Source organism: Manacus vitellinus, unplaced genomic scaffold, assembly GCF_001715985.3.
Source record: "Manacus vitellinus isolate BGI_N305 unplaced genomic scaffold, ASM171598v3 scaffold_47_pilon, whole genome shotgun sequence".
NCBI lineage: Eukaryota > Metazoa > Chordata > Aves > Passeriformes > Pipridae > Manacus > Manacus vitellinus.
In genome coordinates, this window is record NW_021940585.1 from 1064840 (window position 1) to 1079420 (window position 14581).

The 14581-nt window shown below is 51.3% G+C and overlaps 1 protein-coding gene across 1 annotated transcript in view; it reads right to left on the reverse strand.

Moving 5' to 3' along the window:
• The window catches only part of LGR6 (leucine rich repeat containing G protein-coupled receptor 6), a 132710-nt gene that overhangs the window by 73195 nt on the left and 44934 nt on the right, over positions 1–14581 (reverse strand). Inside the window, exons 2-3 of the mRNA XM_008929735.2 lie at positions 14260–14331; positions 3218–3289 (exon numbers count right to left, since the gene is read on the reverse strand). Of these exons, the coding sequence (XP_008927983.2) occupies positions 3218–3289; positions 14260–14331 (144 nt within the window). The remainder of the gene's footprint in view (positions 1–3217; positions 3290–14259; positions 14332–14581) is intronic.

Below are 14581 nucleotides of genomic sequence, written 5' to 3' on the forward strand. Positions count from 1 at the left end.
CCATTCCCAACCACAGCCATGCCTGTCACCTCTCAAACCTCAGCCAACCTGTGACAGAGCATCCACATCTACAGACACGATATGTCCAGAATATCCCTGGTGCCATCTGCTCCAAAACTTCCTATTCCTGTCTTCATATATGGACATGTGCATCCTGTTCCTTATTGCAGCAGTTGCTTGTCCTTGACAGTTTGTGTTCATCCTCATTCACCTCTCCTCCAGGTTAAGTCAGTTGACTCATTGTTCCTTTAGTTCATCACCAGACTCCTGATCCTTCTCACTGGGCTGCAGGACCCAGTGTGTTATCTCCCCAGCACACTCTGGCTGCAGAAACAAACCTGGATGCAGGAGCAGGAGCCCCAGAAGCCGTGTTGGTCCTTGTGTGTTGAGGCTTCCCATTGCTCTGGGCTGTCATCCATCACTGAGGCTTTCCAGGGCACATTCACACCAGCCACACATCCCACAGAGTGGGTGACACTCATCTCAGGGGGGTCCCACTGGCCTTGCAGTGTGAACCCTGCAGGAACAGGCTCTGGGAGCTCGTGGTGCTCAGTGGTCCCTGCACTTGGCCTGTGAGTGTGTGAAGCAGGAGGGGAGAAGATCCTCCAGGAAGGTAAATAGGGGAATTCTTTTGAGAATGGCAGGGTAGTGTGAGTGGGGTAGGACAGAGGAAAATTCGGAGCAGATGGGGCAGGGATCTGAGACTGCCAGAGTGCCAGAGGCTCGGAGTGCCCCCGGTGTGCCCCAGGACCCCTGGGGCCCCTAGTGCTGCCCAGGGACCAGCTGTGCACAGGAGATACAGGAGGAGGGTATGGCAGGGGGGAGCCATTTCAACCATCCCCAGCCTTGCCCTGACCCAATGTGTGAGTCCCCTGCACATCTCTGTGCCTGATGTTCCCACGGTGTCTCCTGAGCCTTGTCTCTTTTAGACTCAAGTATCCCAATCATGCTTTTCTACCACCCCCATAACTTCTACTCTAGGTTCCCCACAGGTGAGGATTTGGCATTTCCTCATCCTTCTGCCCATTGTTGTCAGGCTGCTCCTGCTGCCCTGTGTTCTGCAGGGCAGGTCCTGGGTGGGACAGCGTGGCCTGGCCAAAGCCTGCCCAGCACCAAGAGGAGCAGAAGCATCACAGCTGGTGCCTTGGTGCAGGTGGGTCCCAGCCCAGCAGCCTGTTGTGTAGCCTTTGCTGTCTGCCAGAGCCCAGCACCCCAGGGAAGTGCCATGTAAAAGCCTGAAGGGCGACTTGCCCTCCCTAAGTTAAGCACAAACTCACAATGCTTTGCCTCTGTCAAAAGTGAGGGGACAGGACTTTCCTCCCTGTTCCTGTGTTTTAATACCTGACATCCCAGCATGTCTTTGATCTTTCCTGCCTCATGGGCTCTTCAGATTCCCCTCTCCAGATACCTCCTTCACCTGAATGAGCTAGTACTGTGAGCATCCACCCTTCCTTCCTTGGGCTTGTAGGTGGGCTAGTGCTCTGCATATCCCCATGGGAAACACTGAGGGGTCAGAGTAAATTTCCTAGAATCACAGGATCATTAATATTGGAAAAGCCCTTTAAGATCATTGAGTCCAAACATGAAGCTAACACAGCCAGGTCCACCATTAAACCATGGTCCTAAACAGTCATGTGGTTTAGTTTCAGGCAGTCCTGCAGCCAGAGGGATGTGACAGCTCACGTGCCACCCTGTGTCACTGGGCACAGCCTGGCCGAGAGCAAGGCAAGACACCAACTTCAGCTCTCACAAGACAGCCTGGAGCAATCTTCCCAGTGCAACCATTTCCCAGATGGAAATGCCCTGGTCCTTCAAGCCTCTCCTTCCACTGGGGTCCCTCCTGAACGTGTCCCTCCCGGGGCTGCCCTGTGGTGGAGCAGGCAGGGTGTCAGTGTGCACACTCCTCTCCCTCCTGCGCCCCTCAGGGAGCTGTGCCAGCCCCGGAAGGGAGGCATGGCTCTGGGTGCTGCCTCAGTAGCTCCCTGGGCCTGACACAAACAGCGATTGATCAAAAGCGCCTTTAAAAGCTCCCGCGTCCCCAGAGTAGAAGGTTCCTCTTGTTGAAATTGGGTGGGAGAGTTGCGGTTTTTCCTCAGTTCCTTTGATTTGTTGCCTAATGCAGGGGATGGATAAATCTCTAAGCCCTGAGATTTAGGGCAGGATTCATATTTTACATCTTCAGAAGACGTAGTAAACAGCCTTATACTCTCTAATCCCGGGAGCAGGTTTGTACCTGCTCGCTCTGTATAAACTGGACCAGCTACAACAATTTCACATTGTGGTTGAGTTCAAAACATCCCCTTGGGGATAAAATGTTTATTGCAGATTTTTAAGATGGTTCCTGAAAGGGAGCAAGGGACTCCCACCTCAACAGACCCTGGGGGACTGTCATATGGATTCAAAAAGCAGTGTGACTCCACAAGCAGTGAGACACCCTGGCCTGCTGGAAGCCATGACTGTAGGTGCCACAGTAGAGCCAGTTCATCTAAGTATGGTTTGCAAAGCTTCCAGAGGACTTTTGTCACTTAGACCTTCCCCACTGGACAGCAGGGGTGGGTGGCCTGCCTGCCATGACCTTTATTAAGCAGGGCTACCAGATCCAAGCCCAATGGCTGCAATGATCCTGCATTCCAGCTGTCCCCATCACCCCAGTGGGCAAGCTAGGCTCCAGCTGAGGTCAGACTGTCCAAAGATCCCACCCTTCCCAGGGGCAGGTCACTCCAGAGCCTTGCAGAGGCCTCCTGGGCCATGCAGAGGTTTGTGGCAAGGACAGGCTGCTCCCTTTCCCCAGTGCCTGGGGGAGTGCAGGTATCTGGACCTTTGGGATGCTCCAACCCAGTCTCAATACAGCAGCAGAGCAGATGGGGGCCAGCTTGGGGTCTGAACACCACACCTGGGGGGCACCACCATATGGCATTTGGTGAGTTTGATGCAAAATGTGAAGCTCTGCAGGTTCCCCTGGGGCACATCACACAGCGAGGGGCTGTGCCCTGGGTGGGGCTGCTCATTGGTTTGCTGCAGGAAGCAGGGGAATGGGTCGCCCACGGGGTGGGACACAGCTCCCCAGTCACCAAGGGCGTGTTGACCAGCGTGGGTTTAACATCTGACACCACACCTCCTTGTAGCTTTGCATTTCCTTGCCATGGCTGCAAGTCCCCATGTGTGGCTAGTGCCAGGGGGCCAGGGGTGGCTCTGCAGAGGGGGGTAAGCTACTTACAGAATCTTCAGGTTGTAAAGGCCAAAGAAAGCTTCCCCTGGGATCCTGGAGATCTGGTTTCCAGACAGGCGTCTGCAGCGAAAAGAAAAGCCAGTGATGTGTCAACACCCTTGCAAATGACAATCCCTTGTCTGCAGAGGTCTAACAGCTCGTCCATCCTGCCTCTGTCCCCTCCAGAGGAGGCTGCAGCACCTGCAAGCTGAACCATGATCCTGAGCTTGGCAAACCTCTGCATGTCATCCCCTCGTACGGCCTGTGGAACAGGCAAAGAAAATCATAGCTCCTGCTAGACCTGAATCCAGAATTTTGGGCATCCAGAGACAGCTCATGGCTAAAGCCATTCCCTGGATACACACAGAGGTCCCCACTCACTGAAATTACAGCACAGGTACTGACCAGCCTACAGACCCTGCTCTATGCCAGGCCCTGGCAGAGAGAGGAGCAGGGGAGAGCTATTTCTGTTCATGCAGAGGGAGCACTGTCCTTAATCCTGGCCCCTTATCTGTCCCTTTTGTCTGCATGTGGCCTGTTTCTGCATCCTGCAGGTTCTCCTTTGTCCTGTGCATCAAAGCTTGATGCCATTTGATTTGCTTCCACTCCCTCATTCCCAGCCCTGCTTTCACCTGTGTGATCACAGCTAAAGCCCAGCTCCTTCAACACCCTGGGGTTTGGAACCACTGCTGTGAGGGGACACAGGGAAGGGGCTGGAGACGGGGAGTACCCTGTAGGTGCCACAGTAGAGCCAGCTTATCTGAGTGTGCTTTCCAAAACCAGGACAGAAAAGTCTAAAGTGGTTCTTGGATGAGTTATGGCTGGAGAAAAGTGTAGGAGGGAAGATGAGGATAGGGACAACACAGCCTGGGAACAACACAGCCAAGGCTGAATGAAGGCGAAGGGATGGGAGAGGAAGACAAAATGAAGAGCAGCATCACAATGGAAAATTGGTTGATCTGGGACATAGAGCAAAGAGCAGGGGACAATATTCAGAACTTACTGAAAGAATTTATTCAAGGAAACCCATGGGATTTGCCATGGTACAGCATCACCTGATCAGAGCACTCAAATTTCAGCAAGGCTCAGAGCAGGCTGGGAAATTAAAATGTATTTGGATTTTCCACTGGTATTAGAAACTGCATCACTGTTATTTACCATCAGGACCATGGTGAGGGCCTGTGGTGGAGTCAGGAGCAGAGACTCTGGAGTCTAGGCTTGACCTAGAGGAGAGGAGAATCTTCTTCTTCTCCTCTTGTTTCACCTGTGAGGACAAACCTGGACCAAGTCCCAGTACCCATCATCAGAAATCATAAAGACAGGTTTGACAACCTGATTAAGACTCTAAATTACTACTATATTTCGATAAGAAACTTCTTGTCTACTTGACTTGGAGTGGAATATTGCAGCTCCAAAACAGAGATAGTGAACATCATTTGTGACCAGGCTCATTCATCCTCACTTTCACAGAAAGTCCAAAGCAGGCCCAAGAGTTTGGGCACAGACCCTGGCAAAGGCCTTCACTGAACTTTGACAAAGCTCATTTCTTTTTAGGCATTTTGTCTGGGAAGGAGACAGGTGTGGAAGATGAGCAGTGTAATCCTGGCTGGAAGCAGAGTGCATTGCAACCAGGACTCTGCAAAGGTCAGGGGGAGGGCTGGGGCTGTTCTGGGCAGCCACACTCACTGATGGCAGAGCAGGTGGTACTCTCCCTCTCTGTGGGTGCCCAAGTGCTCTCCCTTTCTGTCTCTCCCCTCGGGAATCTAGAGAAAATTGCTCCCATAATTAGGCCTTCAACACCATAAACAGCACAGGGTCGTCTCTTTAATGTGTGAGCAGGTTGGAACCTGCCTCTTGCAGCATAGGAGCTGCCTGGCAGGCTGGGCTATTTGTCACTTAGGGGCTGTGATTTGGGGTAATTGCTCCTTTTGATTGCTGATTTCCACATGGGAGGGAGTTGTACGGGAGGCTGGAGTGCTTGACTGGAGGAGAGGTGCTCCTGCACAGCATCCTCAGCCTGCTCCCTGCATCCATCCCACCTGGCTCTGTCTGTCCTCACCTCCCTGGAGCTCCTGGCTGCTCCAGCCTCCACTGCCAGCAGCCTATATGTACTCAAATATGCCTCTCAGCTTGTTTCCTGGCAGCTCCACATCTTTCTGTTCACTTTCCTGGGTGAGTTTGAGTGTTTGCTGGGTCCCTAAAAGGATCTGGGACCACCAGGATTAGCAGGAGAGGAGTATGGAGCTTGGATGGAGCTGAGGTTGGGGCTGGTGGCCTCAGAACGGGGTAGCAGGGAGCCACAGATGCTGGTGGGACACATGTAGAGTCAGCTCATGGTGTCTCAGCACCAAGGATAACACAGAACATAAGGGGGAAAATAACTGTGGTAGGTGCCCTGGTTTCACTGGGCACCGTCTTGGGAGAGTTTAGAGGCCCAAAACATCCCCCAGCGCCAGAAAAGGCCTCCCTGTTGCTGCTGTTTCTGTCCTTGGCCCTGCCACACTGAGACTGTGCCTTGTCCCTGGCTCACCCCTGGCCTCTGGCTCTTCTGTCCACACCTGTCCCTGCTGCTGAGGCAGCCCAACTTCTTTTCCCAAGGTGTAGAGGTCCATGCCCAGCGAAGGGGCAGGCACAAAGGGAGGCACCAATCACAACCACTGCTCCCAATTCACCTCCCAAGGCAACCAACAGTGTCACTCGGGTCTAAGATGGGCTCTGCTCTCTTGTGTGCACGCAGGGACTGGGGGGTGGGACATGTCTGTGTTTGTGCACACAGGCTGAGGTTTTGCTTTCCTAGAGGGGTGCACGGCCAGGACACACACACAGGGTCTGGAGGTGTGGAGTTTGGAGGTTTGTTAGACCTCCCAGATGCTGCATGATGCTAGGAGTGGTGCCCAGCTGTTCCAGGCAAGGTAGCATGGCTGTCCCATCCCTCCAAGAGCAGATCAGGAATGGGTAGGCCTTTTGGGGTGTCCTGTCAAGCAGGAAGTGTGACCACTGGGAAGAGATGACAGAATCACAAAATGGTTTTGGTTGGAAGGGATCTTAGAGATCATCTTGTTCCACCCCTTGCCATGGGCAGGGACACCTTACACTATCCCAGGCTGCTCCAAGCCCTGCCCAACCTGGCCTTGGACACATCCAGGGATGGGGCAGCCACAGCTTCTCTGGGCAACCTGTGCCAGGGCCTCCCCACCCTCACAGGGAAGAATTCCTTCCCAATGTCTCATCTAACCCTGTCCTCTGGCAGTAGAAAGCCATTCTCCCTTGTCCTGTCATTCCATGTCCTTGTCCAAAGTCCCTCTCCAGCTCTCTTGGAGCCCCTTAAGGCACATGAAGGTGCTCTCAGGTCTTCCTAGAGCCTTCTTTTCTCCAGATTAAACAACCGCAGTTCCCTCAGCCTGTCTCCAGAGCAGAGGTGCTCTGGCTCTCGGAGCATCTTCCTACCCATCCTTTGCTCCTTGCCATTAGCTCCTGTGCCAGTTCATGTAAGAGACTGAAGACACAAAAGTCTCCCTGTGTGAGACCCTTCCTCTCTTCATGGTCATTGGCAGTCTGCCTAGTGCTTGGTTCCTTCTGTCCCTCTCACTCACACTCTCCAGAAATCCCCCTGCCTGGCAGACAGGCACTCATTGAATGTGTCTCCAGAATTCAGATCCCACAGGAAATGCAGAGAAATGGTTCTTTCCTTTCTATTTAAAATGGAACAATAACATTTGAAGTGATGCTGCCAGTGTGACATCCACTGAGACAGCTCTTAATTTGCTCCTTCTGTGGGGAAGACTGAAGCAAATAACCCCACCGAGAAGTACTGAGAGGTGGTACTGCCTTTGCCTATGCACAAGAGGAAGAAAAGCTGCTCTCGTAGGGGTGAATATCTGGTCCACAGTATGTGAGCTCAGCTCCAGGACTGCTCTTTTTAGGACAAGCTTGATTCAGTGGGATGCCCTGCTGTCCTGAAGTTTACACCGTGACATAGGGTTGGGAGAAAGAGAAAGCTCTGGATTTAAAGTGACTGATGGAAGAGGGAAAGAAGGGGCAGGTGGAGGGAGAGGGTGGGAGCTGGATAGGGCTGGCTTGCTTCGGAAAGCTCATGGTGGATTTTAGATTCTGCTCCCCCCTCTCTTCCACCACTCCCGTGATTTCTCGGAACATTCCTCCAGGCTTTGATCTGCATTCCCAATACACTCCAAGTTGGAACAAACTCATGGTTTACCACCTCATGGTTGCTGCTGTTCAGTTACCACAGGCTCCCACCCCCTCCTGTATCTTGGGCTTCTTGGTCATGCTACAACTTCCATGGCACGCCCCAGGGCTGTGTGTTGGGCATGATCGCTCATGTCATGTGCTCAGGCAGCACGGTGATGCTCTTATCACTCACATTAGGAGGCAGGAACATTGCCCATTGGCAGGACAGGACAAACATGTGTGTCCATATCCCAGTGGAATTTTCCCCTTGCCAGATCTTTATTGAGCGTGTCGGCCGCCCCCTTTGATCTCCTGCTCCGGCTGCTTTCCCAAGCACTGCCGCTGTCAAGGCAGTGTGCCCAGACACTGCTCCTGCCTAAACAGTGTCATCACGCCAAGCGTGTGCCTTCCCCTGGGCACACAGGGGACCACGGGCCCGTGTCATGCCTGAGTTTGTTCTCGTGCTGGTGCAAAGCAGGAATGAAGCCAATCGAGTCGTGCAAGTGAAAACACGGTACAGTTGAGAAAAGAGCCAGGCTTGGACTCTTCCTTCCCACAGAGGAATCTGCAGCTGGTCCTAGTCTGGTATCACCTGGAGGTGCCTCTAGCACGGTCTTTGCTGCCTCACTCCATCCCTGAGGAGGAGACTGTGCCTGTTTCTAACTCCCCCCCATGCCTGTTCCAACTCGATAGATTGATGGCATTTGTTCTTTTGTTTACGGTCCTCAAGCCAGTTTTCAACCCACATGAATGTTCATATGCAAGCCAATTTGGATTCATTTGCCAAGTAAGATTTAATAAGACACAGCTACCTAATGAACAGCCCAATACAGGACACTGAACACCTTAATCCCATCTCTTTATATTATAAACTGTAAAGGTTTTCAGTTTGTTCCCTCCAAAACTTCAGAGGAGTTTTGACTTCTGACTCTACTCTGGGTGTCCCACTTGGGGTACTCCAGATCAGAGTTAGTTGTATGGAAAGCAGTTTTCAGGAAAATTGGGGCCAGCTATGCCAGCTGTTGCTGAACATTCTCCCAGGTCTAAATGGAGTAGAAATAGAACTGAAAAATCTCTAAATTTTTAGAACATTCTGTATTTGATTTAGGCCTCTGCAATAACTTGGCTTCGTTTGTTGATGTTCATGATAGACAACCCCTCAGAAGCCCTTCTCTCCTGTCCCCACCTTCACCTTAGCCAGTGTCTGTCCCCACACCATGTCAGCTTGCACAAGGATGACCTTTGGAAGGCTTCATCAGAGGAATTATCCTTTAACTCTCTCTGTGCTTTTGCTCACCCACTGAATTGATGACCAACAGACCAGCACCATCCTCTTTCTAGGACAGGCGCCAACCAGGAGGACAGAAAGCCCTGGATGAAGCAGCTGGTCTCCTTTTTGCTAACAAGTTGCACCCTGCTACCTTCTCAGCCCCAGAAGCATCCTGGGAGAACCACAGCATCCAAGAATTTGGAGTTGCAGCTCCTTTCCTAGAAATGGAGGGCTGTGCAAGGCAAGGTGGCTACCAAGGGAGCAGTGATTCTGCCTCCAAATCTCAGCATGGCAAAGTAAGGTCATGGCCCTACAAGTGTTTATGTCTTCACAAGAGACCTCTGTAGCCTGCTATGTCATGGAAACCTGCCAAAGCTGCTGTCCTGGGAGTACCCTACTGCAGACATGTTACTGCACTGCTCCAGGAACTGCTTCTCACCATGGTGCCAACATGTGAAAGCATTGCCCAAAAATGCCAGCACCCCCTTCCACAGCAGAGCTGTTGCTCCTGAAGGAGTCATGCCCCACAGCCAGCACTACAAGAATGAGGTTGCCACAGAGCGAGACCCTGCACTGGACAATCCCCACAAAGGTGGATGTTCCAGATGTCTGGGAGCTGGAGTGGGTGGAGTGCTCCAACACCAGGGGGAGTGGCCAGTGCTCCAACACCAGGCTGGAACAGTGGTGGTACTCTTTAACCCCTGATGGCACCCTCATGGGAAGAGGATCGAGAAGGGGGTTCCCTCACAGGTGCAAGGGAGGAGAAAAGGACCGCTGCGTTCACATTCCCAGCATACATGTCTGCATTTTATTTCGTTTTGCTTTTATGCTGGATCTTGGCCTTTGGCCCCTTGAGTTGCAAGAACTGCCTGGGAAAGTGAACAGCCTGGGAGGGGAGGCCACGGAGTGGGTCCTGAGCGGGTGGCGCTGAGCCTGCTGTGCTGCCCCGCTGCAGAGCACGGCACTCCCCGTGATGGTGAGTCCTTCTGCCCCCGGGGCCCGAGAAGAGGCAGGTGAAAGAGCCAGTGGCTGGGAAGGGGTCTGATCTTGCCGCTGTGCCCCGAAGCAAGAGGTGAATGGCAATGAACACCTGCCTTTGGCTGCAGTTTCCCTTCTTGGCACCGAGCGCTTGCGCTTGGATTCAAAGCGCGGTAACAAAGCTCTTGCCGGCAAACACATTTCAACATGTTATTATTCCCAGGCCAGCTTTCAAGATCCTCTTTCTATTCCTTCTGTACTGATTGCTCTTGTTTCTCTTGGCTCCCAACTCTGGCTTTTCAGGCTTCATTAACTGGAATTTATTAGCAACTTTAAACAATCTTCCTGCTGCCAAAAGGAGAGAAAGAAAAGAAGAAGGAAAAAAAAGAAAGAAACAAAGAGGAGACATACTAAACTCTGGGCTGCTCCCTGCCTGTGTGAGGCCCAATTCTGAACACCTCTCTCTCTGCAGGTTTTTTTTTGGAGGGGAAGACCAGTGAGTGCCTGCTCTGGGACTGTGCCTGCTCACACACAGCCTCTCCTTTCTCCAGAGCTAGAGGTTGGCGGGGCAGAGGAGAGCACACATTGATGGGCAGAAACTGAGGACCCCTCTTGCACTGTCTCTTCAAGGGCAGCTGAGACTGGAGAATCTGAGCTGAGCATGAGTGCTAATTGCATCTGCAGCACCTTTCTGAGCAGCTCGCAGTAAAAATGACTGACTAACAAGTCCTGGCACTCCTGGGAGGCCCACTCTCATTGTTGGACAGATGAGGCACTGGCAGGGAAAATCACTTTACTCAGACCACACAGTGAGTGAGCAGTCTGAGCTGGAGCAGTCCCAGTACCCTCATCTGTGCCCTAAGCATGGCATCCTCTGTGATCCCTTGGGGGACATGTTTGGTGTCCAGAGGGGGGATGACCCCATGCAGCAATGTCCTGTGGGAGACAGCCTGGCTGGGTGACATTGTGTGGTTTGGGTGATTGCTTTGCTGTCCTCAGGATCCTCACATGCCACCTTGCTCTTGTTTTTAACTTGCATGCCCCCACCCTGGCGTGGGTATGTGCAGAGGACTAATGCACTCAGGGCTCAGGTGGATCCAGCAACCTGGACTGGCAGTGCTCCACAGCTGTGAAACAAGGCACATTTGTCCTTGTTGGCCATGGGACACCTGTTCTTCATCCACCCATTTTTGCAGCTGTTACTGTTCCTGTTCCTCGTTGAACTCCAGCTCCATCACAAGCTCAGCCACGAGTCCAGCTGATCAATGACTTTCATGGACTTCACTTTCATGAGGAGCCTGAGCTGGGGCTAAAATAGAGGCATGGAAAGAGGAGCAATCATGAAGGGTGTGAAGCACCACCTCTCCTCCAAGGGACCCTGGGCTAGTGGGGCTACATCTAACGAGAGAGAAGGTAGAATCACAGAATCATAGAAGGTTAAGGGGTTGGAATGAACCTTAAAGATCATCTAGTCCCATCCCCCCCTGCCATGGGACACCTCCCACAGCTGCTGGGTGAGAGCAGGAGGGGAGAACCATGAGGAGGAGGCAGAGGAACCTGGGCTTTCTCTGACTGTTGAAGAAAATAAGGGTTATAGATCAAGGACCAGGGGTGTCAGGAGTTCCTGGGATGCTTCTAAGCATTAGACCAAGGTTAAAGTGTCCCTAAAATATGAGAGTTCCTATGGGACCTTGAAGAGGAGATTTGAAAGACTGGGTTGAATTTGCCAAATATTTTTTGCTGAGGAATCTCTGATTTTTTTCAGAAGGTTCAAACATCTTTTTTAAGGCATCTTTGCAATAAAGCAAATATCATTTGAAATACCATTTTCTTTTCAGGTTTGACTAAAAGTAAAAGAGGAGATGTTAAGAAATAACCTGAAGATGAAAGTACTTTCTATCAGGTTAGAAGAAATTTTTGGGGTTGACCAAAGCCCCAGAACAGCAGTTTTGGCTCACCTCAAACTGAATTTTGCAAATTTTGTCTTCAGTTGCTCCATCCACACAGTTTATCAAGGATGTAACAGGGAACATAAGGGAGTGTAGAAGGCAGACTAAGGCCATAACAGTCCCCCCAAATCCCTGGGGATGAGAAACCTGCTGAAGGGCTTCCATCTAACTGAAGACAGGCACTTGCAGCAAGGATGGGCTGCAGCAGAGTCCTCTTCATTGTCAGCACTTCCCTGCCTGGAGAGGGGGCAGGCAGAGGGCAGGCAGGCAGGTATTTCTTCTCCCCAGGAGATACTAACACTGGGATACTTGGATTTGGGATGCCTGGGTTGTCCCTCACTGCTCAACAGGGGTTTCTGCTCTTCTCTCACTTGGCATGTCCCAGCATGGGCAGTTCTGCCACGGGGATGCAGACAGAGGGCTTGGTCTCCTGTGCTACAGGTCACCCTGGCAGACTCAAGGCAATATGTCCTGGGTGGATGAAACCAGCAGAGATCTGAGCTGTGGAACCTGAGCAAACTTCCCTTGAGATGTCTAAACAGGCAGGATTTGTTTGCTTGATTCTTATGCGTGTCCTGGCACAGAGGGTGATCCCAGCCTGAATGTCAAGGTCCTGATGTAATGTTTTGGGATGAAAATTTGGTAAAGATATAAATGAAAAGAGCAGGGGAAATGCCAGGCAAGTGGCATTACTGGTCGATGACAGCCCTATGAATACTGTACATGCTGTCCCTGTCTAGCTGCTGTTGAAAGAATCACTTTTAATTACTCGTAGCATATAAAATCCTCCCTTGCTTGATTTCATATCAATTACTTGATTTCCATAAATAGGATTACTGTCTTACTGCTATCAAATTCAAGCAGGCACTTTGCTATGCATAGATATATGATGCTGCAGTTTGCATTTCTTTCCCCTAACTATGATGTTTTCCCCTAGTCAAAATTCCTTTCCTTCCTGGAGGAGGAGGACTTGTGGCATTTTGAACCTCTAGTAAAATGTTATCTAACAACTTCCAATTATTTTTCAGATTTTCCTGTTTAAATTTTTCCCCTTTGCCTGTTTCATTCATAGTTATTTTTGGCTGTGGGAAGCTGGCTCTTTTGGAGCCTATGAATATTTATTCACTGCTGGTTGAGACTGCTCTGTTTGTACATGACGTAATGAGGACACGGTTGCTTGCAGCAAGACAACTGCTAATTGTACACAGCAGAGGCTGGTCTGTGTGTGTGAAAAGCTTCATTACCCCCAGTAAAGGTGTTGGGTGTCCACACCTTGACATGGATGTTGACAAAATGAAAAGAGAGAGGCTGCAGGATGGATGCAAAGCGGTGAAAATCCACCTTCTTTGGGCAGCTCTGGCTCCAAAGCTAAAAGATGATCAAAAATGTCTCCTGCTCAGCCTGTAAATGGCAGCTGGGAAGGGGCTTTTGGGTAGCTGGGGTCCTTACAACTCTCATGAATGTAAACTACAGACAGGTGATGATGAGTTACTTGAAGTAAAAAACATGAGGAAGAAACTCTTCCTGTGAGGGTGGGGAGGCCCTGGCACAGGTTGCCCAGAGAAGCTGTGGCTGCCCCATCCCTGGAATGTCCAAGGCCAGGTTGGACAGGGTTTGGAGCAACCTGGGCTAGTGGAAGGTGTCCCTGCCCGTGGCAGGAGATGGGCTTTAAGGTCCCTTCAACCCAAACCAGTCTGTGATTCTGACATTTTAGAAACTACCATTTTTGAAATGTCAATGTTGTGCCTAGTGGTGGTGGCAAGATCTGGTTCAGTAAACTGAAAGTGTCTCATTTAGACAGATTAAGCTGTAGTGACTGTTATATGCACAATAAGTTTGCAACACACATCAAAAATGCAGCATTTGTATTAGTATATCATGAGATGCAATAATAGTGTTTTGAAGAAACTGTGCTTCCCAACAGAAGCTGTTGTGTTGAAAGTAACAATAGCATGAGAATAACACCTGGAGGTATTTCTCATGGTCAAGTGGAGTAAGACCATACAGGTGCAATTTACTCATGCAGAAATGGCCAACCTCAATATTCTGCCCCCCGGGCTCCCATTTTTTGGGGCTTGCAAAGGATTCCAGTGGTTTCTTGTGCTGGTGGTTAATTTTCACACTTTCAGAAGTGGGGCCACTCCTTCACTGACACACAGCCACATGCTGATCCCAGGGATTGAGACTGCTGCTGTGTCTGAGTGTGCCTGCTCAGACTGCAGTGCACATTGGTGCCTGGTGGGACACCTCAGCCTCTGGGGCAAATTTTTTTGACTTCCATTGTCCAGGCTTGTTTCCACCCGAACTGCGAAGTGCGCGGGGCCTGGTGTGTCTCTGGGCTGCAGAGGCTGTGAGGGGGACCCTGTCTGCAGGAGGGTGAATGAAGCTCTCTGTTTGCTGGCTCTGCCCTGGGGTACAGTGTTGATTTTTTCACAGAGGATTAGGTCCTCTTTTATTTTGGCTTTTGGTACATGCATCCTCTCCACCTGAAGGTGACGACCTCAGCGAAAGCTAGAGCAGCAAATGAACCCTGTCCCAGCATGCAGTCTCCTTCCACCTCAGCCTGTAGCTGCAGTGCCATCCCTGGGGGTTGTGACCAGTGCTACAGGATCCTCTCCAGCGTCCCCCCTGCCACCCTGCCCACGCTGTGCCCGTGCAGTACTCACAGCTCCTCCAGGAATCGCAGGTGACGGAGCGTGCGGGGCTGCAGCCGGCTGATGTTGTTCATGCTCAGGTCTCTGGCAGGGAACAAAAACAGAAGTCTGATCAGACACACAGTGGTTCGCACAGAATAAACCTCGGTGCCAGGCTCTGTGTCCCCTCTCTGCAAAGAGGGAAGGCAGGAGGCCTCTGCAAACAGGATTTCAACATTAACATCTGATCACAGCCCAGGCTCTGCCGTACAGAGGGATGGCCAGGAGTGGCCAGAGAGAGCTGGCTCCTTCAGGGTGGTCTGTCTGAGCTTCTCCAAGTTATGAAGCAAGTTAG